This window comes from Theropithecus gelada, chromosome 4 (assembly GCF_003255815.1).
Source record: "Theropithecus gelada isolate Dixy chromosome 4, Tgel_1.0, whole genome shotgun sequence".
NCBI lineage: Eukaryota > Metazoa > Chordata > Mammalia > Primates > Cercopithecidae > Theropithecus > Theropithecus gelada.
The window spans coordinates 10,466,406-10,491,297 of NC_037671.1; the positions used below are offsets into that span (position 1 = coordinate 10,466,406).

Below are 24,892 nucleotides of genomic sequence, written 5' to 3' on the forward strand. Positions count from 1 at the left end.
AAATATGGGTAGGCAAGGGGAGGCAGGTAAGGTGTCTTCTCTTTATAGGATGCCAACTGATCTCTAGAGAAATAGGAATGTCTTCTAAAACTAGGGGGAGGGAATTAAAACATAGAGAAAACCCACCAATGTTTTAAGCCAATGTTTGGTTGCCTTACCTCCTTTATCCTGGATGTAATTCATTTCTAACTGTTGTATAACTAACTAGTCTAAGTTCTTGGGTAAAAAGAAGCTGGTGAGTTTTGTATTTTGTGGTCAAATGAATTTGGTCTCATAAATTCACTTTTAAAAAGGTGTATGTACACTTCGGTGCATTCATTCACAATTGTGTGAATAAAAACATTCACACAATTCAGTGCGTCATTCATAATTGTGAATGAACAATTGTGTTTGTCCTCCCTGTCTCTGTTTTTTAATACATTTTAATTCTACAATAGTTTTAGATTTGTAGAAAAGTTACAGAATAGTACAAAGTTTGTGTGTACCCTCACCCAGTTTCCCCTGCCTCCATCATTTTGTTTTCTTAACAGCTGGGGTTTATGCTGTGTTGCCCAGGCTAGTCTTGAACTGCTGAGCTCAAGCGATCCGTTTACCTTGGCCTCCCAAAGTGCTGGGATTACAGGCGTGCCCCACCCTCATCTTATAGCTCAGTTTGTGATCCTTTTTACAGCAGCACACATTATTAAATCATTTAGGAAACTCTGACTTTCCATTGTGCTAAGAGACAGCTCTTTCATTTATCTGGTTGGAACTGGCATTCTTTGTGGGAATCACCCTTGGAGCCAAATTGCTGAACAGAATTTCTTAATGTTTCAGAATAAAGGTATTCCTATGTCCCTTCAATAAAGAAAATAAAAATAATTACACAGGACCTTCCTAATTTTTTAATTCATCCTAGGGTTCTAAGTGAGGTTGCCGGGTTTCTTAATGTTTTCCTTTGTCTCTCGAATTTCTTTGCTCTGTTTTATAACAGATATGTTTTGGACGGTGTTCTAAGTCAGTTGGAATTCTGTACAAGTTAGGACAACACATGTGATCTTGCTTATATCTCAGCAGTATGAGAAATGGACCTCATTTCCTGTGTAATCTGGAGTGGAAGACAGAGAGACTGGTTGCGTTGGTGATGGGTGGGGGCAGTCCTGGTTTTGAGAGGTGGATGACTCTGGCACCACCTCACTTTTACCTGCCTGGAGGAGCCTGTGTCTTCTTTGGGGAGTAGTTCCCAGGGAGGTCTGGGCTCCTCACCCACATTCATCTAGTCCTGGCTTGTTGGGGAGTCTTGCCTGCAGGGAGGAACCCCAAATGGGTGGCCAAAAAAGAAAGTGCTTTCCTATGGTGAGACAGTGCAGGCAGGTGCTGCGAAGAACTCCCACATTACTGTGGTCTTATCCCATCTATGCATAATGCAGCCATTGTTTGTCAAACTTTTTTTTTTAAACGGTGAAATTCTTTCTTTAAAACACACACACACACACACACACACACACACACACACACACAATATCCAGTTGGTTAGACAGGCATCAGATAAAAGCAGGCTCAGGCTGGCCCTGACTGAAGGACTGGGTAGGAAGAGCCAATTTCTTGTAGCACATCCGTGAGGACTTTTCACAGATGTTAAATAATCACTTGGTCTGCTTTAAACTTCTCTGAAACCAAACTACAGTGGGCTGTGCTGTGGCATAGTACATCTTGGTAGATTTAAAAGCCAGATTTCGGTTATGCCTTGCTTGAAGAGCAAATGAAACTCTGTCATCTCTTTCTTTAAGATACAGACAGTCTGCAACATTTTTCGTCAACACCACTGTTGTTTTAAGGTTTCTTCTAGGAGTCTTCCAGAAAAGTGTCTCATTTGGAAGGTACATTGAATGAGCTTCATTGTAGAGAAAAATAGGTATTCTAGGAACATCTTGAAAGGAGAATGGGTTTGTTTTGCAATAAAGATAATGTATTTAAATTTTCCATCACTTTCTTCACACCATGATTTTTAAAAAACCATTATTGTCTTTTACAGGAATTACAGAATATATATATGTGTGTGTGTGTGTGTGTATATATATATATATATATTTTTTTTTTTTTACAGACAGGGTCTCACTCTGTCACCTAGGCAAGAGTACAGTGGTGTGATCATAACTCATCGCAGCCTCCAACTCGTGGGCTCAAGTGATCCTCCCACCTCAGCTTCCTGAATAGCTAGAGCTACAGGCACGCATCACCATGTTTGGCTAATTTAAAAACAATCTTTTTTTTTTTTTTTTTTTGTAAGACATGGTCTTGCTATGTTGCTCAGGCTGGTCTCCAACTTCTGGACTTAATCAGTCCTCCTGCCTTGGCTTCCCAAAGCACTGGGATTACAGGCGTGAACCACTGTGTCTGGTCAATACTTTTGTAGTGTAAGCTTTTTTCTCCTCTCCTACCTTTCCTTCAGCCAGACTTGCCAGTGAAATCTTCATGCTCTGTGTCTGACACCGTGAGGTCTTCCTGCAGAGGGACTTGTGGTGTTAGGGACTGTCATTAGGGACCGCTGTGGGATGAAGCAGGAGTGAAGCTGAAATAGCTCTGTGTCATTGTCATTGCCGGAAGTGTGTTTTTATAACTCAAAGAGATATATGTCTGGATTGGATCCTGGACCTGGGAGGGGAAAACTTGCTGTGAAGGACATTATTGGGCTAATTGGTGAAATCTGAACAAGTTCTATTAATTGGAAAATTGTTCGTGTCAATTGTGAATTTTCTGATTTTGATCATTGTTTTGTGGTTATATATAAGTGAATGTTTTTATCCTTAGGAATGATATGCTGAGATATTTGGGGGTTAAAAAGGCATGTTTATTCTCAAATGATTCAGAAAAAAATAATATGTATACAGAGATACATACATGCTGAAATATTTGGCGGTAGAAGGGCATGGTTATTCTCAAATGGTTCCGAAAACAATAATATATACACATAGATAAATACACACACATCTATGGAGAGTGGAGAAGGGGGATGAAGGAAACATAAGAAAATGTTAACAATTGGGATTCCGGGTAAAGGGTCTCACAGGAGTGGTTTTGTCCCATTTTTGCAACTTTTGCAAGTTTGAAATTCTTTCAGAATTGAATTAAGTTATTTTATGTCTGGTTTATTTGTGTTTGCCTCCTTAGTCAAACCGGCACGATGTCCAGGCACCAGAACCAGAACACCATCCAGGAGCTGCTGCAGAGCTGCTCCGACTGCTTGATGCGAGCAGAGCTCATCGTGCAGCCTGTAAGCTTTCTCTGTTCCCATCGCTTCTCCCAAAGCCTCGGCCACACCCAACTGTGCTCTGGTTAGCCTCTGCTGCCCAGGGCCACCCTATTCACTGACCTCTGTCACAGAGTGTTTAGAGATGCTGTTTTTCAGACCAGACTACAGAGAGATGTGTGTCTTCTTAACCTATTTGTAATGTTGGTTTAACAATGGGAACCAGCTTTCAAACACTTCTCCGTCGTCCCCCAACAAACGTTTACATTACAGATTGCCACCTTTTTGGAAATAAAGCAATTTATGATTTACGTGACTTTTTGATACTTTCCATTCTGAGAAATGCAGCCTGGCATGTTTCTGTGCCTGGGCTGGGATGGATCTTCATGTGCACCATCAATTTAGTATGATTTTTTTTTTTCAGGGAAAATGACTATATTGAGATAACAGTTCTATCCAGGAAACAGAAAAATGTGGAAAAATAGGCAGTTGAAAATTGAGGAGAAATGGTAACATTTGCGAGAACCTTGAGATGTTTCTTGAGATAACTGAGACATCCTAGGATCTCATCTAATCCAGATTAGAAATCATGGAGTTCGTGGTATTTGCTGTGTAAAGTCTTCATTTTAAAACACTAGCATTCACCTTTGCTCCGAGTGTGTTAAAAACAGAATAGAGAATGGTGGGGCCGTAGCCATCTTTTCTATCCCTTTCCTGAGTTACTGAATCTTTTCAGCGAAGTCTCCCTAATGCTGACATGGGTATCAAGGTTACATCTGGAATCTGCCTCATTACAAAGTACCCCTTTAAATAACCTACATTTGAAACAGATTTTAACCAAATGAATTTACTGGTTCTGTTTAGATAATGTTTTAATGTTCTAATTTCTTAATTTAGATACTGTGTGGGTTCTAGTTCTGAGTTTCTTTATCCAATTAAAAAAATAATGTCACTTTAGTCCATGTTTAGAGATATTTGGGGCTCAGCAAACTAGCTTGGCTCCAGTTCTCGTTGTTTCGAGTGTCTGATTTGAAACATACTCCTTGAAATGTTCCTCACAGTGGCCCAATTCCTTTACACAAAACAAAATAGTAGAACCAGTGACTTAATAATGAACACACACACACCAGTCATTTGTAGTGACTATGGATACGTTTTACATGTAGCTCTGAAAATTTGCACGGCCTCATGTTCTCAGTTTATTTTTACTTATATGCATCAACATGCAATAAAAACAGGTTAGGGAAATAGTGTCATATTTGCTAACATTTCTGTTTAGAGAAATGAGGTTCATTTGGCTAAAGCCAAGTAAAGGCAGCAGATAGAAAATTCCGGAGAATTTTGCTTCAGGTGGCACTGAAGCAGAGGAGGAGGCTTTCTGTTTTTGTTTTTATTTTTCTAAATACAAAACCCTTTCTAAATTTTGAAATAGTTATAGACTCATAAGAAGTTGCAAAAATAGTACAGAGGGGTCTCTACTCAGTACCCAGCTTCTCCCAGTGGTGACATCTTATATGATTATAGTCATCATCAAAACCAGGACATTGATTGGCCCAATACAGTTAACCAGGCAGAAGCCTTCTTTTTAAGAACTAAAACATTGGCTAGGCATGGTGGCTTACGTTTATAATCCCAGCACTTTGGGAGGCCGAGGTGGGTGGATCACTTGAGGTCAGGAGTTCGAAACCAGGCTGGCCAACATGGTGAAAACCCGTCTCTACTAAAAATACAAAAATTAGCCTGGCGTGGTGGCACATGCCTGTAGTCCCAGCTACTCAGGAGCCTGAGGCAGAAGAATCGCTTGAACCCTGGAGGCAGAGGTTGCAGTGAGCCGAGATCGCACCACTGCATTCCAGCCTAGGCAACAGAGCAAGGCTTTGTCTCAAAAAAAAAAAAAAAGAACTAAAACGTTATGTTCCCATAAGGTACAGGAAAAACTCAGTTTGTGCGTAAGAGGCCCCGATCTGGCATAACCGTACGGTGTCCCTATCACAGTGAAATTCCCATTAGATGAGAGTTGTGTGTAAATATGAAAGATCAGCATGTAACATATTGAAGCAAGGGGAAGGTTAGCATTCGGTAAATGTGCCTTTAAAAGCCAAGCAAATTTAAAAGATAGTCCACAAACTTTGGTTCATGAATCTCCCTCTGTTTACCTTCTTAACTCAATAAGATCATTTTCAGTGAGGAAACTTACAGTTTTTGTCAGGCTTACAGTGGAAGCTCTTGCTTCCGTTAATGCACAGGAAGCTTTTCCTTGATGTGAATGCTTTCTTTCAGGAATTGAAGTATGGAGATGGAATGCAGCTGACTCGGAGTCGAGACTTGGATGAGTGTTTTGCCCAGGCCAATGACCAGATGGAAATCCTCGACGGCTTGATCAGAGAGATGCGGCAGATGGGCCAGCCCTGTGATGCTTACCAGAAAAGGTATTGTCCACAGAGCATGGATCGGGCAGTCCCCATGAAAAAGAACACCACATACCCAGTTACACTCAATTCCATGACCTAGGTCGTCCTTTGAAGGCAACACAAATGTTCCCAAGGAAAGGCTTGCTTAGTTGGTATTTTGCAGCTTTATTATGTATCTCTAATACAATAAAGTGATCGGTTCATTATAGATGTTAACTGGACCTCCCTTCAGAGGACAGAAAGGCCTTTTTTTTTTTTTTGAGACAGGGTCTCTCTGTCACCCAAGCGGGAGTGCAGTGGCACAAATGTGGCTCACCGCAGCCTCGACCTCCTGGGCTCAAGCAATCCTCGCACTTCAGCCTCTCAAGTAGCTGGGCTATCGGCATGTGCCACACCTGGCAAATTAAAAAAATTTTTTTTGTAGAGACAGGGTTTTGCCATGTTGCTCAGGCTGATCTGGAACTCCTAGGCTCAAGCAATCCTCCGTCTTGGGCTTCCCAAAGTGCTGGGATTACAGGTGTGAGTCACTTAAGGGTCAAAAATATCAAGTCAAGCTTAGTTGAATAAATACAAAAATGAGACCCTTAGAGCTGGAAGCAGAGACTATAAGGCAGAAAAATGTAGTCTAAATTTGTTCTACTACTGCCTGGGGTCCAGGGTACTAGGAAAACTCCCAGGACAAAACTCATGAGAAAATGAAAGTTGCGGCCGGGCGCGGTGGCTCAGGCCTGTAATCCCAGCACTTTGGGAGGCCGAGGCAGACGGATCAGGAGGTCAGGAGATCGAGACTATCCTGGCTAACACGGTGAAACTCCATCTCTACTAAAAATACAAAAAAGTAGCCGGGCGTGGTGGCGGGCACCTGTAGTCCCTGCTACTCGGGAGGCTGAGGCAGGAGAATGGTGTGAACCCGGGAGGCAGAGCTTGCAGTAAGCCGAGATCGTGCCACTGCACTCCAGCCTGGGTGACAGAGCCAGACTCCGTCTCAAAAAAAAAAAGAAAGTTACTCTCAGATTAGGCAAAGGCAGTGATGCTTTCTATGCTATTTCACGCTTTGAACCTCTTCCTAAGATTTAACTTGTTGTATGTGATTAAGACTTAAGTCCTGGGGTAAAGAAAAAAAATCTTCAAATACCATAAAACATTTATAGCTTCTCTATTGACACAAAAGACTCAGAAAAGGGGAAATTGGCCCAAAATGGGTTTTCATAGGCTGTTTTCCTGCAGTGGTTTAAAGGTTTTTTTTTTCTTTTCAGACTTCTTCAGCTCCAAGAGCAAATGCGAGCCCTTTATAAAGCCATCAGTGTCCCTCGAGTCCGCAGGGCCAGCTCCAAGGGTGGTGGAGGCTACACTTGTCAGAGCGGCTCTGGCTGGGATGAGTTCACCAAGCACGTCACCAGTGAATGTTTGGGGTGGATGAGGCAGCAAAGGGTAAGCAGCTTCTTGAACAGCCCAAACCTGTGCAGGCCAGGCCTTCCAGCACGATGGGGTCAGCCCATGTGTTTCTGTGATGAAGAGTCTTCTAGACCTCAGGTGGCAGCAGCAGCTTGCTGTTTGCAGGATTTTCCTCCTACACAATTTGAAAAGTGGTCTTCTATTTTGGAATGAATGAGATCTCAGTGTGGCTTGGGGACTCAACCTCATTGCTTTATAGTCATCCTTTATCACACAGGTCATATTTAACATGTGTAATTTAGTTAGTAGACTTTGAATATCCAGTTCTTATATTGACCCCCGGGAAAATCTGTTGTGGGAGTTTATGTGCTAAATAACTTCATTGTTCTATGTGAGTGGCAACTGACCTCATCTGTTTTACTCATAGGTACTTGAAAACCAGCCCATTGTGGCGGTTCATTTAAAATGTTCACAGATTGCAGGAGCTGGGAACAGTGAAACTAGCCGTTCTGGTTTGGGCTCACTGGTTGCTTACCTTATACTTTTGAAGTCTCAGTTGTCTCATTGTGCAACCATCACGTCACCGGTGTGGGAGTGAAGTAAAATAATGTTGGAAGGATCTGCTGATCCTTTCCCTAGAACTGGAGTTTCTGCAAAGTATTTGTCAAGACTAATGATTGTTGTGTTGTTTCATGTAATCATTATGTCCTATAATGAACAGGTGGTGGTAGAAATATGCCACAATCATGTAGATGGGAATTTTATAATGAAAACCTACTCCTAACCCTTCCCTTGAGAATGTGGATGTGTTAGAGTGATAAGTTGTGGAGAGACTGTTACGCAATGTAGATGTGGTCGTAAGAAAGCTGGTTTGTTTAGTTGTTAGACTAATTCAGCAGTGGTTCTAAAATGTCTCAACTTTAAAATTTTTGTGTATTCTTTCCTAAGTAGTGAGGACTTCAGTGACTAAACATTCATTCATTCATTCAGTTAACTTTTTCTCCCATTTATTATAAAGAATATAAGCTATTACAGAAGGTAGGGCTTAGAGAGAACAAAAGTCAGTTAAAATATCAGAAACCTAAATACAAACCTATTTGTATATTTTTCAAATTTCCTTCTAATCTTTGAGCACGTTTCTTGAGGATTTTATATGTCTTGGCACCCGAGGGTTCAAAGATGATGGTCCCTAGTCCTGAAAATGAATATTATTGAAGAAAACAAGATGCATACCAAATGCCAAATTTCTGTCTAGATCAGTTATAATACATTCTTGCTTAGTTGGGAGTAGAGGGGAGGGTGGCCTGCTCCTGTGGAGTGGAGCAGTCACAGGAAGACATGGCGGAGGTGATGGGGCTTAACTACGTCTTAAGGATCTGCAATGATGGGCAACACAGCCTTCCAATCAAATTAGTTAATGAAACATTGTATCCCCTAAAGTTGTCTTAGTATGACAGTTATAAGAAGATGACAGCCTGTAATTTGTCATTTTTTTTTTTTTGTATTTATGTTGAGTGTAGCTTTTTAAGAATACAGTAAATACTCAATGGTTTTAAATTTTGGAAAAGTATTATCACATGAATTCAGTTTTATGTCATTTTCTTTTTTTTTTTTTTTGAGACGGAGTCTCACTCTGTTGCCTAGGCTGGAGTGCAGTGGCATGATCTTGGCTCACTGCAACCTCCGCCTCCCGGGTTGAAGCGATTCTCCTGCCTCAGCCTCCCGAGTAGCTGGGACTACAGGCACCTGCCACCATGCCTGGCTAATATTTTGTATTTTTAGTAGAGACGGGGTTTCGCCATGTTGGTCAGGCTGATCTCGAACTCCTGACCTTGTGATCGGCCCACCTTGGCCTCCTAAAGTATTGGGATTACAGGTGTGAGCCACTGTGCCTGGCCAGTTTTATGTCATTTTCTAACAGAAGCAATTGATAAGCGATGCTTTCCAGATTAGGCAGGCAGCCCTCATGGTTGCAAACAAACTCACAGTTGTTTGATTGCTTACTGCAGGTTTGCTCTGGGATTTGCTCTGGCTCCGTTTCTCTTATCCCTTGTTCCCCTGCATGCTTTACCTTGTTCCCAGGAGACTGAGCTGCAGAGCCCAGCTGATAAGGGAACTGTTGCCCCAGCAGCCAATCAGGAGGCAGGCACTCCTGAGCCTTTGTTTTGTTTCCCCAATTCGTGTTTGCCGATGGACAGGTCAGATACTATACACCTGGCTGGTAATGAGAGGCGTGAGCCGGAGCCTGGTCTCGTTACTAATGTCCCACTGCATGCACCTGGCTGTCTCTGGTTTAAAGCCGAGACAGCTGTGGGAGAGAAGGGTCAAAGTCCTGGGTAACCTTCTGTTGTCTGACTCTGAAATGGCTCCCTTTTCTGAAGCCTTGCCAAGTGTATTAGAACATGGATGTGGCTTAGAACAATGTGTTTTATGTTCTTACTGCAATCCCCAATTGGAATGTTTGCCCTTGGCATGTCCAAGAGATGACACAGGTGATTTGGAAATTTATATGTACTCATGCAAAAGAAGGGTGAGATAATGGATTTGCCCTAGTGTGAAACTGGTGGAACAATGTGTGTGATTCTTATTGTGAAACATTCTTAAATTCGAGGCTCAAATAATAAATTTAGTCAGATTTAATTTTTTTAAAAAGGTAACTTAAGCCCACAATCCTAATATTGCCAACACTTATGGAAAGTGAATCTTTGAGTAGATATAGTAACTTCCCTTTGAAATGGGCCATAGGGAGTTTTACATCCTGAAAGGGAATGGTGTATGCTGGATTTTAAAAAGCCAATAATTACATCCATCAAGACAATATAAAGAAATAAACAATGAAAGATACTTTTAGGTCAACTATTTAGTTTGGGGAATAGTGTATGATTGCATTTACTCAGTGATTTTTGATGCACATTTAAGAATGATTAAATGAGTATTTTATAACATAGCATACATACATATGCACACATATGTTCTGTGCACATGCTTGCTTGCCTGTGCACAGGTAGATTTGTTTTTTTCAGAAGACATGATCTTGGTTTTAAGGTTCCCATTTCCAAATTTCCTCCTCTGCCCATCTTGAGCTGGGGTCAGACAAGTTGAGGGAAGTATTTGGCAACCCTGCATTAGCCATTTGGGAACCCTGAATCTTTAAAAAATATTCTGGCTTCAAAAATACTCCATATTTACAGGCCGGGTGTGGTGGCTCACGCCTGTGATCCCAGCACTCTGGGAGGCCGAGGCGGGCGGATCAGGAGATGGAGACCATCCGGCTAACACAGTGAAACCCCGTGTCTACTAAAAATACAAAAAAATTAGCCGGGCGTGGTGACGGGCACCTGTAGTCCCAGCTACTCAGGAGGCTGAGGCAGGAGAATGGCGTGAACCCGCGAGGTGGAGCTTGCAGTGAGCCAAGATCGTGCCACTGCACCCCAGCCTGGGCAACACAGCGAGATTCCATATCAAAAAAAAAAAAATACTCCATATTTACATCTTGGGTTCTACCCGAAGTAAAGCCGTGATGCTGTACGTAAGTGAATCAGGTGCAAAGGTGCAAAAACAAAGGGTGCCTCTGTTTGTCTTTCCTTCCCAGGCGGAGATGGACTTGGTGGCCTGGGGCGTGGACCTGGCCTCAGTGGAGCAGCACATCAACAGCCACCGGAGCATCCACAATGCCATCGGCGACTATCGCTGGCAGCTGGACAAAATTAAAGCCGACCTGGTACTTTTCAGTGTTTCATTTTAGAGTCTTAATTCAAATGATCTACCGAAGGATCATGTAATTACTTAATCCCAGGGAGTTTCTTCTGAAACACTGCTATTATTTCTTTCCCAAAAGACTGGAAAGGTTTAGAAATCCCATTTCTTAAATGGGGAAGTGGAATTAGTAGCCCGGTTAGAGATTATGTTAACACTGGAAGAGGAGTTAAACGAGAGGCTGAGGGTGTGCAAACACTCATTTGCAGTGTGTGAATAAGTATCTCTGGAGGTGGCAGGTTGTTTCTGCAGTAGCAGAACATCTTTTTGAACAGGAAATGCAACAATCATATGCAGTAGTTTGTGTCATTGGTGAATCCTTTCCTAGGTGGTAATTAAAACATTATTTCTACTGAGCAAAGCCCTGTCTCATCCCGACACCGGCTCCCGTGCTGAAAAAGTCAGACTTGAAACTGAGTTGAGAATTACAGCATAAAATCATAACTGATCTTAAGTGGTTCGTTTCCCCCAGGTCTCTACACTTGTAAATCACTAAACTTTTTTTTTTTTTTTTTTTTCAATCTTAGACCAAAGCTTCTCATCCTCACTTCTTCTGGCTTTTTGGGGGGCTTACTTTTGTCCACCTGAGCACCTGACCAACTTTCTCCATTTCGCTAAGACCTAGGGAATCCTAAATCGTGTCTTTAAACTTTGAGACAATTTTCTAACAAGTGAGCCTGTAAGTGACCCTGATCTGGGCTTTCCTTTGTGGAGACGGTGCTGCCAGGCCAGCAAGGGTTTGCTTTCCAACCGCCTAGGAAAAAGTCCCCATGGGTGAAATATTTCACAGAGCAAATATTTCATATGTCTTTGTACGGAGGGATCTGAGGCCAGTATCTGATGGAAAGGAGGTTGAGAAGGGCCACTGTTTTCTATACAGTCCACAGGGGGATTTATATCTGCCTGCTTTTTGTTGTGTTCTAGCGTGAGAAATCTGCCATCTACCAGTTGGAGGAGGAGTATGAAAACCTGCTGGTAAGCTGATTTATTTCGCAAGTGCACAGACTTTCTGTTGTTTCCAATTCAATTCAGTTCGAGAACTACCAAGCACATCCTGGCGGGGAGGCGCCTGTTCATCGATGCTAATGTTGCTGCTGCTGCTGAGTTTCCTTTAGAAGTGAATTTTAAAAGTTGTTTTTTCTTTTTTTCTTTTTTTCTTTTAAGTAGAGACAGGGTTTCACCAGGTTCACCGTGTTAGCCTAGGTGGTCTCAAACTCCTGACCTCAAGTGATCCGCCCGCCTCGGCCTCCCAAAGTGCTGGGATGACAGGCGTGAGCCACCGCACCTGGCCTAAAAGTTGTTTTCAGGAGACAGTCCCTACTGCTGTTCTGTTTTCAAGTTGTGTCACATAAATGGCACTTGTTAAATACTTGCAGTTGAAGCAAGAAAATGTTGCCACTTGTGAACTGCGGTCTTTTTTATGAAGTCTAAGCAAAAATAAAAGTTATTTTTCTCAAGATAGAGGTCTACCAGATCATCACCACAATTTTATGACAGACTCTGTCATAGCAGTTACTTGATTCATAAGAGGAGAGATTTCCATTCTTCTGCCTGTTTGTGTCACCGAATCTTTACTTTTTAATGTTTCCTTGTTGGCAATGATAATTTTAAATAACGTCACTGGTGGTGACACAGTGATTTTCCTATTGGGCTGGGGTGTGAGTTATAGCACTTTGAATTTTTGGGGAGAAGGTAGGAAAAGCTTGATTTCTCTGAGTCCATTTTCCCCCTTATAGTCCAAAACTAATTATTGGTGGGTACAAAAATACAGTTAGAAGGAATAAGTTCTAATAGTTGATAGTACAATAGGGATATTATAGTTAATGATAATTTATTGTATATTTCAAAATAGCTGGAAGAAAATATTTGTAATGTTCCCAACACACAGAAAAGATAAATGTTCGAGGTGATGGATATCCCAGTTATCCTGATTTGATCATTATACATTGTATGCATGTGTCCAGGTATCATGTGTACCCCCAAATATGTGCAACTATATCAGTAAAAAATACCAAAAAAAGACCTTATGTAGAAGAATAAAAAAATTTAAGGCCAGACTTGGTAGCTGATGCCCATAATTCCAGCACTTTGGGAGGCCGAGGCAGGAGGATCATCTGAGGTTGGGAGCTCGAGACCAGCCTGGCCAACTGGTGAAACCCCATCTCTACTAAAAATACAAAAATTAGCGGGACGTGGTGGTGCATGTCTGTAATCCCAGCTACTCAGGAAGCTGAGGCAGGAGAATCGCTTAAACCTGGGAGGCGGAGGTTGCAGTGAGCCGAGATTGCACCACTGCACTCCAGCCTGGGCGACAGAGCGACACTCTGTCTCAAAAAAAAAAAAGAGTTGCTGCCTTCTTATTGACTGCAAGTTTGGATAGGTCTTTTCCCATACCAGGTGGTCAGTGAATGCACAAGGTTAACATTTTTTCCTATCGGTGTGATTTTTTTTTTTTTTTAAAAGGGACTACAGGGTTAATCTATAAACCTGTAGAGAACACCAGTCATCCACATATTGTTATTTTAATGCTGCCTTTGAACTTCCTGTGTAGAAAGCGTCCTTTGAGAGGATGGATCACCTGCGACAGCTGCAGAACATCATCCAGGCCACGTCCCGGGAGATCATGTGGATCAATGACTGCGAGGAGGAGGAGCTGCTGTACGACTGGAGTGACAAGAACACCAACATTGCTCAGAAACAGGAGGCCTTCTCCGTAAGTTCACCCCACGTGGCTGTAGACGCTTGCCTTGAGCCTGTTGCCTTGAAGAGCTGGGAGCTCGGGGAATGAATGGCCTATGAATAGTTTAATCAGCCCCTTGCAATTCAACCTTCTTTGAAATGGTCATGAAAAACGCTTCCTTCCTGAAAACTTCTCCATGTGGAGGCCATTATCCTTAGCAAACTTATGCAGGAACAGAAAACCAAGTTCCACATGTTCTCACTTAAGAGTGGGAACTAAATGATGAGAACACATGGATACATCGAGGGGAACAACACACACTGGGGCCTTTCGGAGGGCAGAGGGTGGAGGTGGAAGGAGGGAGAGGATCAGGAGAGATCACTAATGGGTACTAGGCTTAATCCGTGGGTGATGAAATAAACCGTACAACAAATCCCTATGACACAAGTTTACCTGTGTAACAGGCCTGCACATGTATCCCTGAACTTAAAATAATGTTAAAAAGAAAAAGAGGGGCAATACATTGTTTAATATGCCAGAAGAACATAGTTTGTTTAGAGAGGGTAAGAACTGGTACGTTCAGATAACCCAGGGTGTGTGTGGCACTGCAGGAGGGTGGGTGGAAGCCTGGGATTAGAAAACCTCAGGATGGTTGTAGCTCTTCTTTCCTCCTGTGTCATTTTGAGTAAGCCTCAGCCACATCCTCACCTGGAGCAAACATCCTTTTCAGCCTTAGAAATGCTGTGATTCTTGGGGAAAACAGCATGGTTCTTTGGCATTGTTCCTTTCCAAAATGCAGTTTTGTATTTCACTTTTAAAAAGTGCTGTGGGAGTGATGGAAGTTTAATGATGACTTGCTCCAAAGGATTTCTTATTTCTTCATTCACAGATACGCATGAGTCAACTGGAAGTTAAAGAAAAAGAGCTCAATAAGCTGAAACAAGAAAGTGACCAACTTGTCCTCAATCAGCATCCAGCTTCAGACAAAATTGAGGTAGGCTTCATGAGGTTTATATTTTTGTTAGGAAACAAAAAGGAAACTTTTCATAAAGTAAGACTATCCAAATGAGTAATTCTTATAAGACTTAAAGCCATGCCAACTTTATTTTTTATTCTGGGATCAATACCCTACGCCAGGGGTTGGCAAACTCTTTCAGGAAAGGACCAATCAGTATTTTAGCCTTTCAGGCCATTTGATCTCTGTTACAATTACTTAACTCTGCTATTAAAGTGCAGAAGGAGACATAGACACTGTGTAAATGAATAAGTGTGGTTGTATTCCAATAAAACTTTATTTAAAAATACAGGAAGTGGGCCAGATGTGGCCCTTGAGCTATAGTTTGCTGACCGCTGCCCTAGACTGCCATCTGTGGGCCACGCTCAAGGCTGACATTAGCTGGTAGCACTAGTGTGGCCTTACTGCTTGTTTAAAAAAACCAGAAACTTCCTGGCTGGGCACGGTGGCTCATGCCTGTAATCCCAGCACTTTGGGAGGCCGAGGCGGGCGGATCACGAGGTCAGGAGATCAAGACCATCCTCGCTAACACGATGAAACCCCGTCTCTACTAAAAATACAAAAAATTAGCTGGGCGTGGTGGCGGGCGCCTGTAGTCCCAGCTACTCCGGAGGCTGAGGCAGGAGAATGGTGTGAACCCGGGAGGTGGAGCTTGCAGTGAGCCGAGATCGCGCCACTGCACTCCAGCCTGGGCTACAGAGCGAGACTCCGTCTCAAAAATAAATAAATAAATAAATAAACCAGAAACTTTCATATCAGTTGGTAAGAATCACTGTCTTGAGCCCCCTAAGCCCTTTGCTTGGATGTCTTAAACCTCCCCATGATTCAGCAACCCTCCAGGAACAGGGCTTGGTGTGGCAAAGGGACGCCACTCTGGTGCTAGCCCCAGTGATGGTTCTGATTGGTCAGTATCTCTGCTATTCGGGTGATACATATTTTGACTAAAACTCCTCATGGTGTCTATTTGTGAAAGCTGATTGTAAAATCCAGTTTTGACCTTACCAAGAGTTATATGGTGAGAAATTCTCTTTCCAACTTTTAGAAAAATATCTGCTCGACTTAGAATGGGATAAAAACGGCTTACTAGCTTTCATGCAGGCTCACCTATCTCTTGGTGCGTACGCATCTGTACAACTGAGCTAGGCTAAGACAGCTGACATTTTCTTGTTTCAGGCCTATATGGACACTCTGCAGACGCAGTGGAGCTGGATTCTTCAGATCACCAAGTGCATTGATGTTCATCTGAAAGAAAATGCTGCCTACTTTCAGGTTTTTATATTTAGTAATAATTTCATTGCTCTTTAGGTCTTAATACCTAATCTTTTGAGTGTGTTTTATAAAACACTGAAAATAATCTTCAAAATGTTGCATAAATCCTCTTCATTGGTTTTGAGTGCAGAGGAGCATAGATTGGTAACCTTGCCATCAGTCCCACAGATAGTTTCCCGCTGTCACATACCTAAATACTTTCTGCACGAATTTTTTCCTTTAGCCGCCTGTCAAAGAGAGGCTTAGGGATAACAGTCCTTGAAACAGAACTACTAGATGAAATTGCTTATTGAGCTGCTGTTCATTCACTGATCACTCTCATCCTTCACAGTTTTTTGAAGAGGCCCAGTCGACTGAAGCATACCTGAAGGGGCTTCAGGACTCCATCAGGAAGAAGTACCCCTGCGACAAGAACATGCCCCTGCAGCACCTGCTGGAACAGATCAAGGAGCTGGAGGTATCGTCTCAGACCCAGAACCTCAGCAGCTGTGCCTGGTCAGGGAGCTAAAACACATGCCTTGGATGCAGCTGGCTCTGATTAGTATTATTGTACAACTCACGCCCAGAGCCAAGCCAGCGCCTTCTTCAGCTTCCGGTGGCTTTTCTCAAAATGAACTTCTTTACATGCCCAACTACTCTTGACAGTTACTTTTGCTTCAGTCTGGGCAATTTGTTGAAAATAAGAACAGAGAGAACATTACTTCACATGACAATTCCTTTGGGAAAGCATACTTCAAATTTTATCAACATAGGCGTTTCACACAAGGATGTTCTTCCCTGCCCACTTAATTCCTGCCTGTGTAGCTTCTGGAGAGTGTTATCATGAAAGGTTCTCCTGTTTCCTGCTGACGAATTTGTGACTTTTTACAGTTAATGCAACTGCAGTGATAGTGTGTCGTGTGGCTACATTAATGCAGTTTGAAAATCTCCTCTTAAACTCACAGGGTTCCTATGTTAAAGTATGATCTTTTTCACAATTGCAGAAAGAACGAGAGAAAATCCTTGAATACAAGCGTCAGGTGCAGAACTTGGTAAACAAGTCTAAGAAGATTGTACAGCTGAAGCCTCGTAACCCAGACTACAGAAGCAATAAACCCATTATTCTCAGGGCTCTCTGTGACTACAAACAAGACCAGGTATGTACTCATTTAGAATGATACAAAAGTTTTCCCTGTCTTTACATGCAAATTTTGGTCCATCAAGAAAGCAACACTTAATCTAGAGTTCAAAAATCACCATAGTCAATGTCTTTGATCTATGAAAGCAGCAGCTATGGAACAAAAGCAGCAGCTCTGTTGTGAATCATATGGTAGTTGTCAATAATAAGGACAATAGTTAATTTTAGAACTTTTAAAAATTCATAAGGCTTAATACTTTTCTTCTAGTATGTAAAACTTGTCTGTGATCACTCTCATCTTTAAATTTCTGATAAATGAGAAATGATACTTTTATGTTGCATATAAATAAAATGTAGCTTACTTCGTGTATACCTTTTAGGCTCACATATATCATTTAAAGCATCAATATTGTTGAGTTGTATGATGATCAGTTTCATTTGAGGGGAACAAGTAAGGTAAAAGCTTTAATAATTTGCATGTGTTCATCTCTGTTTCTATCTTTGAGAAAAAAAATAAAAACACATACTTATGAATAAAGCCAAACCCCGGGGCTGCTTGCCTTACAGAAAATCGTGCATAAGGGGGATGAGTGTATCCTGAAGGACAACAATGAGCGCAGCAAGTGGTACGTGACGGGCCCGGGAGGCGTTGACATGCTCGTTCCCTCCGTGGGGCTGATCATCCCTCCTCCAAACCCCCTGGCCGTGGACCTCTCTGGCAAGTAAGTCATCCAGGTTCCCAAAGCCACGCATGCACGCATGAACACGAGGGTGGAGGAAGAGGGCAGGTGCTTACACCTGAAGCTTGGATACACGGTGCCTTGTTATAATAACCATCTTCTAAAAAAAAGGAACCTTGTGAAGGTCACCTTCACTTTGTCTTGCAAATTGTTGAAGAGACAATAGTTATTGAAGGATAAAAGTGAATGTCTGGCTGGGCGTGGTGACTCATGCCTGTAATCCCAGCACTGTGGGAGACCATGGCAGGTGGATCACCTGAGGTCAGGAGTTTGCGACCAGTCTGACCAACATGGAGAAACCCCGTCTCTACTAAAAATACAATATTAGCTAGGTGTGGTGGCACATGTCTGTAATCCCAGCTACTCGGGAGGTTGAGGCAGGAGAATCACTTGAACCCGGGAGTTGGAGGTTGTGGTGAGCTAAGATCGTGCCATTGCACTGCAGCCTGGGCAACAAGAGCAAAACTCCGTCTCCAAAAAAAAAAAAAAAGGAATGTCTGACTGTAGGGGGTTCAGAGTGAATAATACTTGTCATATACTTCAAAGACATCATTTTAAGGTTCTCCTTTTCTTCTTAGAAAATCAATTATTTTACATGTAGTCACAAATATAAAATGCCTTTAATATCAACATTCACTCACTGTAGGAAGAACATTCATTTAACAGATTGTCCATGGCAGATTCCTTTAAACCATTTAGTATGGAAATCTTCAACCACACACAGAATAGGGAGAGTAGTGTAGTAAGCTGCTGTGCGCTCATGACCAAGCTTTGGGTCATTGGCATCTAATGCACCTACCATCCTGCCTTAGACCTCTGTCAATCACAAAGTTGCCGAAAAACAAGACAACCACAAAAAGTTGTAGTATATATGTCAGCCAATAATGTAGATAATTCAGAATGTACTTTTGGGGAGTAGATGAATCCAAATCTATGAACTGTTTTCAAAGTTATACCTCCACCTGTTACTTTATGAGTGACTGTCGTAGGTTTTTGTGCAGTGGTGTGAGCATGTCCAGGTTTCCCATTTGGGATGAAGTGTGAAAGCCTGGCTCTAGCATGTTTTCCCTTTGTGCCTGTTAGGATTGAGCAGTACTACGAAGCCATCTTGGCTCTGTGGAACCAACTCTACATCAACATGAAGAGCCTGGTGTCCTGGCACTACTGCATGATTGACATAGAGAAGATCAGGGCCATGACGATCGCCAAGGTATGTCCTCAGGGCCACTTAAGCTGCCTGGAGGTAGGGCCGTGCTGCCCTCCGCAGTGCTTGTGTCCAACAGTTCGACCTTCTTGCTGTGTAGCAGTGCTTTTGTGTCTCATCAAGCAAGTCAGCTCAGCCCTCCTTAGAGGTTCTAGTCTGTCCAATAGAGAACGGGAGGGATTAGCATATGGCTGATTATGAGAGAAAGAGGTAATACTAATTCAGGTGGCCTGACAAGCAAGCCCGAAGTGCCTGTGGAAAAGCCATGCGCTCCTGTAAGATTCTGAACCCTATGCTCCTTCGATGTAATGGAAAGTTAGGTCATAAAGGATTAACTGGGTATCACAGAAGTAAAAGGTGGGATGGAATTCTTGGAAGAGCACCCTAAGTGTTAGTTACTCTAAATCAGTTGTTTTCAGATCGTGGTCTGAAGAGTCCTAGCAGGGAAGGGAGATCCTTTAGGAGTGACAAGGATGGAAGTGAGGAGAGGGGCACAGAAAGTACCTTTTGGGGTCCCCCGAGCCCTTTTTCTCATTTTAGTTGGAGCAGCTTTGCTGGGCTCTGCTTTACATTTAGGGCTTCTGCATAATATTTCGCAAAAAGAAAAAAAAATTAGCAGCCCATTCCTGTGGTTCTTGGGAGCAATGTCTAAGCCCTAAAAGACCTTTTATATCTTCATGAGCCTGTGATGAGTGTTGCTCTGAGTCCCATCTAGCGGGTGGCATTTTTTGGCCAACTCTTCTCGATTGCACTGTGGGGCAGTCATAAATCCCAGATCACTTCTGCCTGTTTCCTTTCAGCTGAAAACAATGCGGCAGGAAGATTACACGAAGACAATAGCTGACCTTGAGTTACATTACCAAGAGTTCATCAGAAATAGCCAAGGCTCCGAGATGTTTGGAGATGACGACAAGCGGAAAATACAGTCTCAGTTCACCGATGCCCAGAAGCATTACCAGACTCTGGTCATTCAGCTCCCTGGCCACCCCCAGCACCAGACAGGTCAGCTTGGGACATCTTTCTCTTTGTATCAACCATCCATACCATTTTAAAAAGAAAGGAGTTTGCATAAAACTAGTTTCAGAACCATTTCTCTGAATGCTATATAGCCAGTGTTCTTCATGCACTAAATGTTCAGAATTGATTCTGAAATTCAAAGGAAGAAGGTATACTTTTAGGTAGTGTGGATGTTTTCTGAGGCCTAGCACCTTGATAGTTAGGTATTCTCTGATTTTTGTGGCCCTAACTTCTTTTTACAGTGACCAAAACTGAAATCACTCATCATGGAACCTGCCAAGATGTCAATCATAATAAAGTAATTGAAACCAACAGAGAAAATGACAAGCAAGAAACATGGATGCTGATGGAGCTGCAGAAGATTCGCAGGCAGATAGAGCACTGCGAGGGCAGGATGACTCTCAAAAACCTCCCTCTAGCAGACCAGGGGTCTTCACACCACATCACAGTGAAAATTAATGAGCTTAAGGTAGGTGTCTGCTAGTATTTGCCTGATTTCCCTGTATATTTTTATTTACCTGCAAATGAATAAAAAAAATCCTAGTTTAAATGTTTTTAGGCAAAAATATTAATTTTCAATAAAACAGGCTTCTGGCAGGATTTCCTTATGTCTTATGTTTCCAAATATGTAGATGGTTATCAGACTGGGGGTTAGTTAAACTGTTCATTTGTGTGTTGTTGAATCAGGCTACAGTTCATCTCAAAAGTTTTCACAAGCATTTTATGGCCTATCTCAAGTTTTCATAGTTTTTGGGTTGTTGAATCAGGCCACAGTCCAACTCAAAAGTTTTCACAAGCATTAAATTGGCTTCTTGCAGAGAACAACCTGTGATATGGGTTAGACAGGGGGAATGATCTTTATCTGTAGACATGACACTGACATGAACAACCTATAATATGAGTTAGACAGGGGGAATGATCTTTATTTGTAGACATGACACTGACATGAAGAGATTTGGTTGGTGAGATACAATCTCAAAGCCATAGACAGAGTGTGACTACGGCCCACGTGTGTCAGCTCCTAACTCAGTGATGTTTTCTCCTCAACCAAGCCTGGGCACACTGCACTGGAAGGCCAAAATACAGATATTCTAAGTAAGAGGATCACATTTACAGTGCTAATGAGGCCATACTCAAGAAAGAAATAGAAGGTCAACTCCTCTCTCTTTCTTGAATCCTTTACTTTTAGTGGACTTTTTAAGGGCAAAAACGGTCATCAGAATCACACAGCTCCAATGCAGAGTACTCACCTCTGTGGGATCAGTATGCCGACACTGCGGTATGCAGTTGTGTTGCTTAGTGACAGGGGTACATTCTAAGCAATGCATGGTTAGGCGATTTGGTCATGCAGGCGTCATAGAGCATACTTACACAAACCTAGAAGGTGTAGCCTACTATACACCTATGCTACAAACCTGTAGGGCATGTTACTGTACTAAGTACTGTAGGCAATTGTGACACAATGGTAAGTATTTGTGTATCTAAATATATCTAAATGTTGAAAAGATACAATAAAAATATAGTATTGTAATCTTATGGGGGCTGGATGCAGTGGCACATGCCTATAATCCCAGCTACTTGCTTGAGCTCAGGAGTTAGAGGCTGTAGGGAGCTGTGATTGTACCACTATACTCCAGTCTGGGCAACAGAGCAAGACCCTTCTCTTTAAAAAAGATGTGTGTGTGTGTGTGTGTGTGTGTGTATGTGTTTATATGTATGTGTGTATGTATATGTGTGTGTGTGTATCTTATGGGACCACCATTGTGTATGCAATTCATCATTGACCAAAACATCATTATTGGACACATGACTCTACACACACAGTGGAGTACTATTTACCTTTAAAAAAGAAAGAGATCCTGGGGCCAGGTGTGGTGGCTCACACCTGTAATCCCAGCACTTTGGGAGGCCCAGGTGGGTGGATCACGAGGTCAGAAGTTCAAGACCAGCATGACTAACATGGTGAAACCCCATCTCTACTAAAACGTACAAAAATTAGCCGGGTGTGGTGGCGTGCACCTGTAATCACAGCTACTCAGGAGGCTGAGGCAGGAGAATTGCTTGAACCCAGGAGGCAGAGGTTGCAGTGAGCCAAGATCGCACCATTGCATTCCAGCCTGGGCGACAGAGCGAGACTCTGTCTCAAAAAAAAAACAAAAACAAAAACAAAATAGAGATCCTGCCATTTTCAAAAGCATGGATGAACGTGGAGGACATTATGCTAAGTGAAATACACCAGACACAAATACTGCATGATTTAACTTATGTGTAAATTCTAAGAAAAAAGTTGAATGCATAGAAACAGAGAGTAGGATGGTGGTTACCAGGGGTGGGGAGGGAGGAGGAAATGGGCAGATGTAAAGGATACAAACTTGCATTTGTGTGGAATAAATAAATCTAGAGATCTAAATTCAGCAGGAAGACTACAGGTAGTAATCTTGTAGTGTGTTGTATATTGAAATTTTTCTAAGAGAGTAGATATTAGGTGCTCTTACCACACATACAAAAAAAGATAACCATGGAAAGTGACTGATATGTTAACTTACTTACCTGATGTAATCATTTCACTGTGTCTATGTGCATTAAAACAGCATATTGTACACCTTAAATATATACAGTAATAAAAAGAATCAGCTAAATCAAAAGAACTTTCCTTCATTTTTGACAGAGTGTGCAGAATGATTCACAAGCAATTGCTGAGGTTCTCAACCAGCTTAAAGATATGCTTGCCAACTTCAGAGGTTCTGAAAAGTACTGCTATTTACAGAATGAAGTATTTGGACTATTTCAGAAACTGGAAAATATCAATGGTGTTACAGATGGCTACTTAAATAGGTAAACTCAGCTATTACTAATCTCATATTTTCCTTTTCTCAAGCTTTCTTTTTGTCAGACTTCATTTGCTTTAGATGCTTGCCTTACAGTTTCTCTGTTACTAGAGATTTACTTCCTTCCTTCTGTGGTTTGGAGAGCATGTTAATTCTGCTAGCCTCACATGTTAATTCCACTATTCTGAACTATAATGTTATCTTAGAACTAAATTATGCTCTAAGGAGAACTTGAGAATTCTTCAGTGAATACAAAACGTTGGTCTGAATCACAATAGATACAAAAAAAAGACAAAATAAATTTTTATCTGCTTTGACATTGTTCTCTTTCATTACTAGCTGTGAGAGCCAAATCTTCACAGACTGATTCTGTCACTGGCAACTTTATCTGCTTCTTTTGTTCTTTCCAGCTTATGCACAGTAAGGGCACTGCTCCAGGCTATTCTCCAAACAGAAGACATGTTAAAGGTTTATGAAGCCAGGCTCACTGAGGAGGAAACTGTCTGCCTGGACCTGGATAAAGTGGAAGCTTACCGCTGTGGACTGAAGGTAACTTGAAAGCTTATAACCGTGGCCCAATTTACAGGAACTAATTCAGAACTGAGCTCCCAATTATAAAGCTTCACTAGGTTTTCATGAGTTTTGAGGATTATTGGGTTCCTGTGGCCACATAGGTTGACATCAGTTGTTATCTCTATAACTCTGTTTTCCAGAGTGTGTTAGCAGGAACTATATGAGAAAGTAAGTCGTGATGGGATTATTTTGGGGAATGCTGAGTTAAACTGGTTTCTTTTCTGTGGGACTTCTTAGAAACTTCATATACATTATAATTGTAACAGGATAGCACAAGGAACTAGATTATTGGAACAAATACTGGGAAATGCAATTCAGTAAATATATTTTCCTGGATTGACTGTTAACACTTTAAATTATGAATATTCTAAAGTGTTTTATAAACTTTTCCCCCCGATTTGGTGACTGGTAGTGTAGCATACAATAGGAGAAGGGATTAATTTGCAATCTTTTTTTTTCATCTTGCAGAAAATAAAAAATGACTTGAACTTGAAGAAGTCGTTGTTGGCCACCATGAAGACAGAACTACAGAAAGCCCAGCAGATCCACTCTCAGACTTCACAGCAGTATCCGCTTTATGACCTGGACCTGGGCAAGTTCAGTGAAAAAGTCACACAGCTGACAGACCGCTGGCAAAGGATAGATAAACAGATCGACTTCAGGTGTGCCAGCCTCCTCCCCGTCCTTCCCCATCTTCTCCTCTTTTGGTTGTTCACAAGATAATGTCACTTGAGGGGAGCCATTGTAGAAAACAGAGGTTTTGTTTTTTGTGTAGGTTAGGCATAACAGACGCTGTTTTCATGGACTGCCTGTATGCAGCTTTGTTAGAAATGGAAGGAGAATGCATCGCAGTAGCCAACCCTGTGCAGGCCGGGTGCCATCCAGGGTCTTAGAGAAACAGCAGAAGCCCTTTAGCCAGCTCTTTTGTGCCCTATAAACTCTTGTTATGACTCGTGGAAGGAGTAGCTGCTTTGAGTTAGCATTCTCCAAAAGTTTATGAGAATGAAATCTTAGACCAAAAAAAAGGCCTTTCTGCAAATAAGAGTTTAAAAAATCTCTGGAATGTGAATTTGCCTATTCTGGAAATTTTATATAACTGGAATCATACAATATATAGTCCATTGTGACTGGCTTCTTTCACTTAGTATCGTGCTTTCAAAGTTCATCTGTGTTGTAGCATGTTTCAGTACGTCGTTTTCTATTTTTTTCATGTGTTTTTACGATTGAATAATACTCCATTGTTTGGCAGTACCACATTTTGTGGATCCTTTCATCAGTTGATACCTGAGTTTTTTCCAGTTTTTGGCTGGGATAAAAAGTGCTGCTATGAACATTCATGTATAAGTTTTTGTGTGGGAATATGATCAGTTTTCTTGGGTCTATACCAAGTGAATTTCTGGGTGACTCTCTGTTACATATTTTAGGAACTAGTAAGATAATCATTTTATTGTGTCTATTTCCCCCCAGATTATGGGACTTGGAGAAACAAATCAAGCAATTGAGGAATTATCGTGATAACTATCAGGCCTTCTGCAAGTGGCTCTATGATGCTAAACGCCGTCAGGATTCCTTAGAATCCATGAAATTTGGAGATTCCAACACAGTCATGCGGTTTTTGAATGAGCAGAAGGTATAAGCCAACTTTTTGTTCCATAGCT

At 41.9% G+C, this 24,892-nt stretch overlaps 1 protein-coding gene across 3 annotated transcripts in view; it reads left to right on the plus strand.

Annotated features, from left to right (window-relative positions):
• DSP (desmoplakin) overlaps nucleotides 1-24,892 on the plus strand; it is a 45,907-nt gene that overhangs the window by 10,636 nt on the left and 10,379 nt on the right. For all 3 annotated transcript variants that reach the window (XM_025381671.1, XM_025381672.1, XM_025381673.1), the window contains exons 2-19: nucleotides 3,151-3,253; nucleotides 5,510-5,658; nucleotides 6,897-7,071; nucleotides 10,628-10,756; nucleotides 11,716-11,766; nucleotides 13,343-13,504; nucleotides 14,361-14,465; nucleotides 15,660-15,755; nucleotides 16,087-16,212; nucleotides 16,739-16,891; nucleotides 17,440-17,594; nucleotides 18,696-18,822; nucleotides 19,617-19,818; nucleotides 20,076-20,302; nucleotides 22,502-22,668; nucleotides 23,072-23,210; nucleotides 23,703-23,896; nucleotides 24,702-24,864. In XM_025381671.1, the coding sequence (XP_025237456.1) occupies nucleotides 3,151-3,253; nucleotides 5,510-5,658; nucleotides 6,897-7,071; nucleotides 10,628-10,756; nucleotides 11,716-11,766; nucleotides 13,343-13,504; nucleotides 14,361-14,465; nucleotides 15,660-15,755; nucleotides 16,087-16,212; nucleotides 16,739-16,891; nucleotides 17,440-17,594; nucleotides 18,696-18,822; nucleotides 19,617-19,818; nucleotides 20,076-20,302; nucleotides 22,502-22,668; nucleotides 23,072-23,210; nucleotides 23,703-23,896; nucleotides 24,702-24,864 (2,623 nt within the window). The remainder of the gene's footprint in view (nucleotides 1-3,150; nucleotides 3,254-5,509; nucleotides 5,659-6,896; nucleotides 7,072-10,627; nucleotides 10,757-11,715; nucleotides 11,767-13,342; nucleotides 13,505-14,360; nucleotides 14,466-15,659; nucleotides 15,756-16,086; nucleotides 16,213-16,738; nucleotides 16,892-17,439; nucleotides 17,595-18,695; nucleotides 18,823-19,616; nucleotides 19,819-20,075; nucleotides 20,303-22,501; nucleotides 22,669-23,071; nucleotides 23,211-23,702; nucleotides 23,897-24,701; nucleotides 24,865-24,892) is intronic.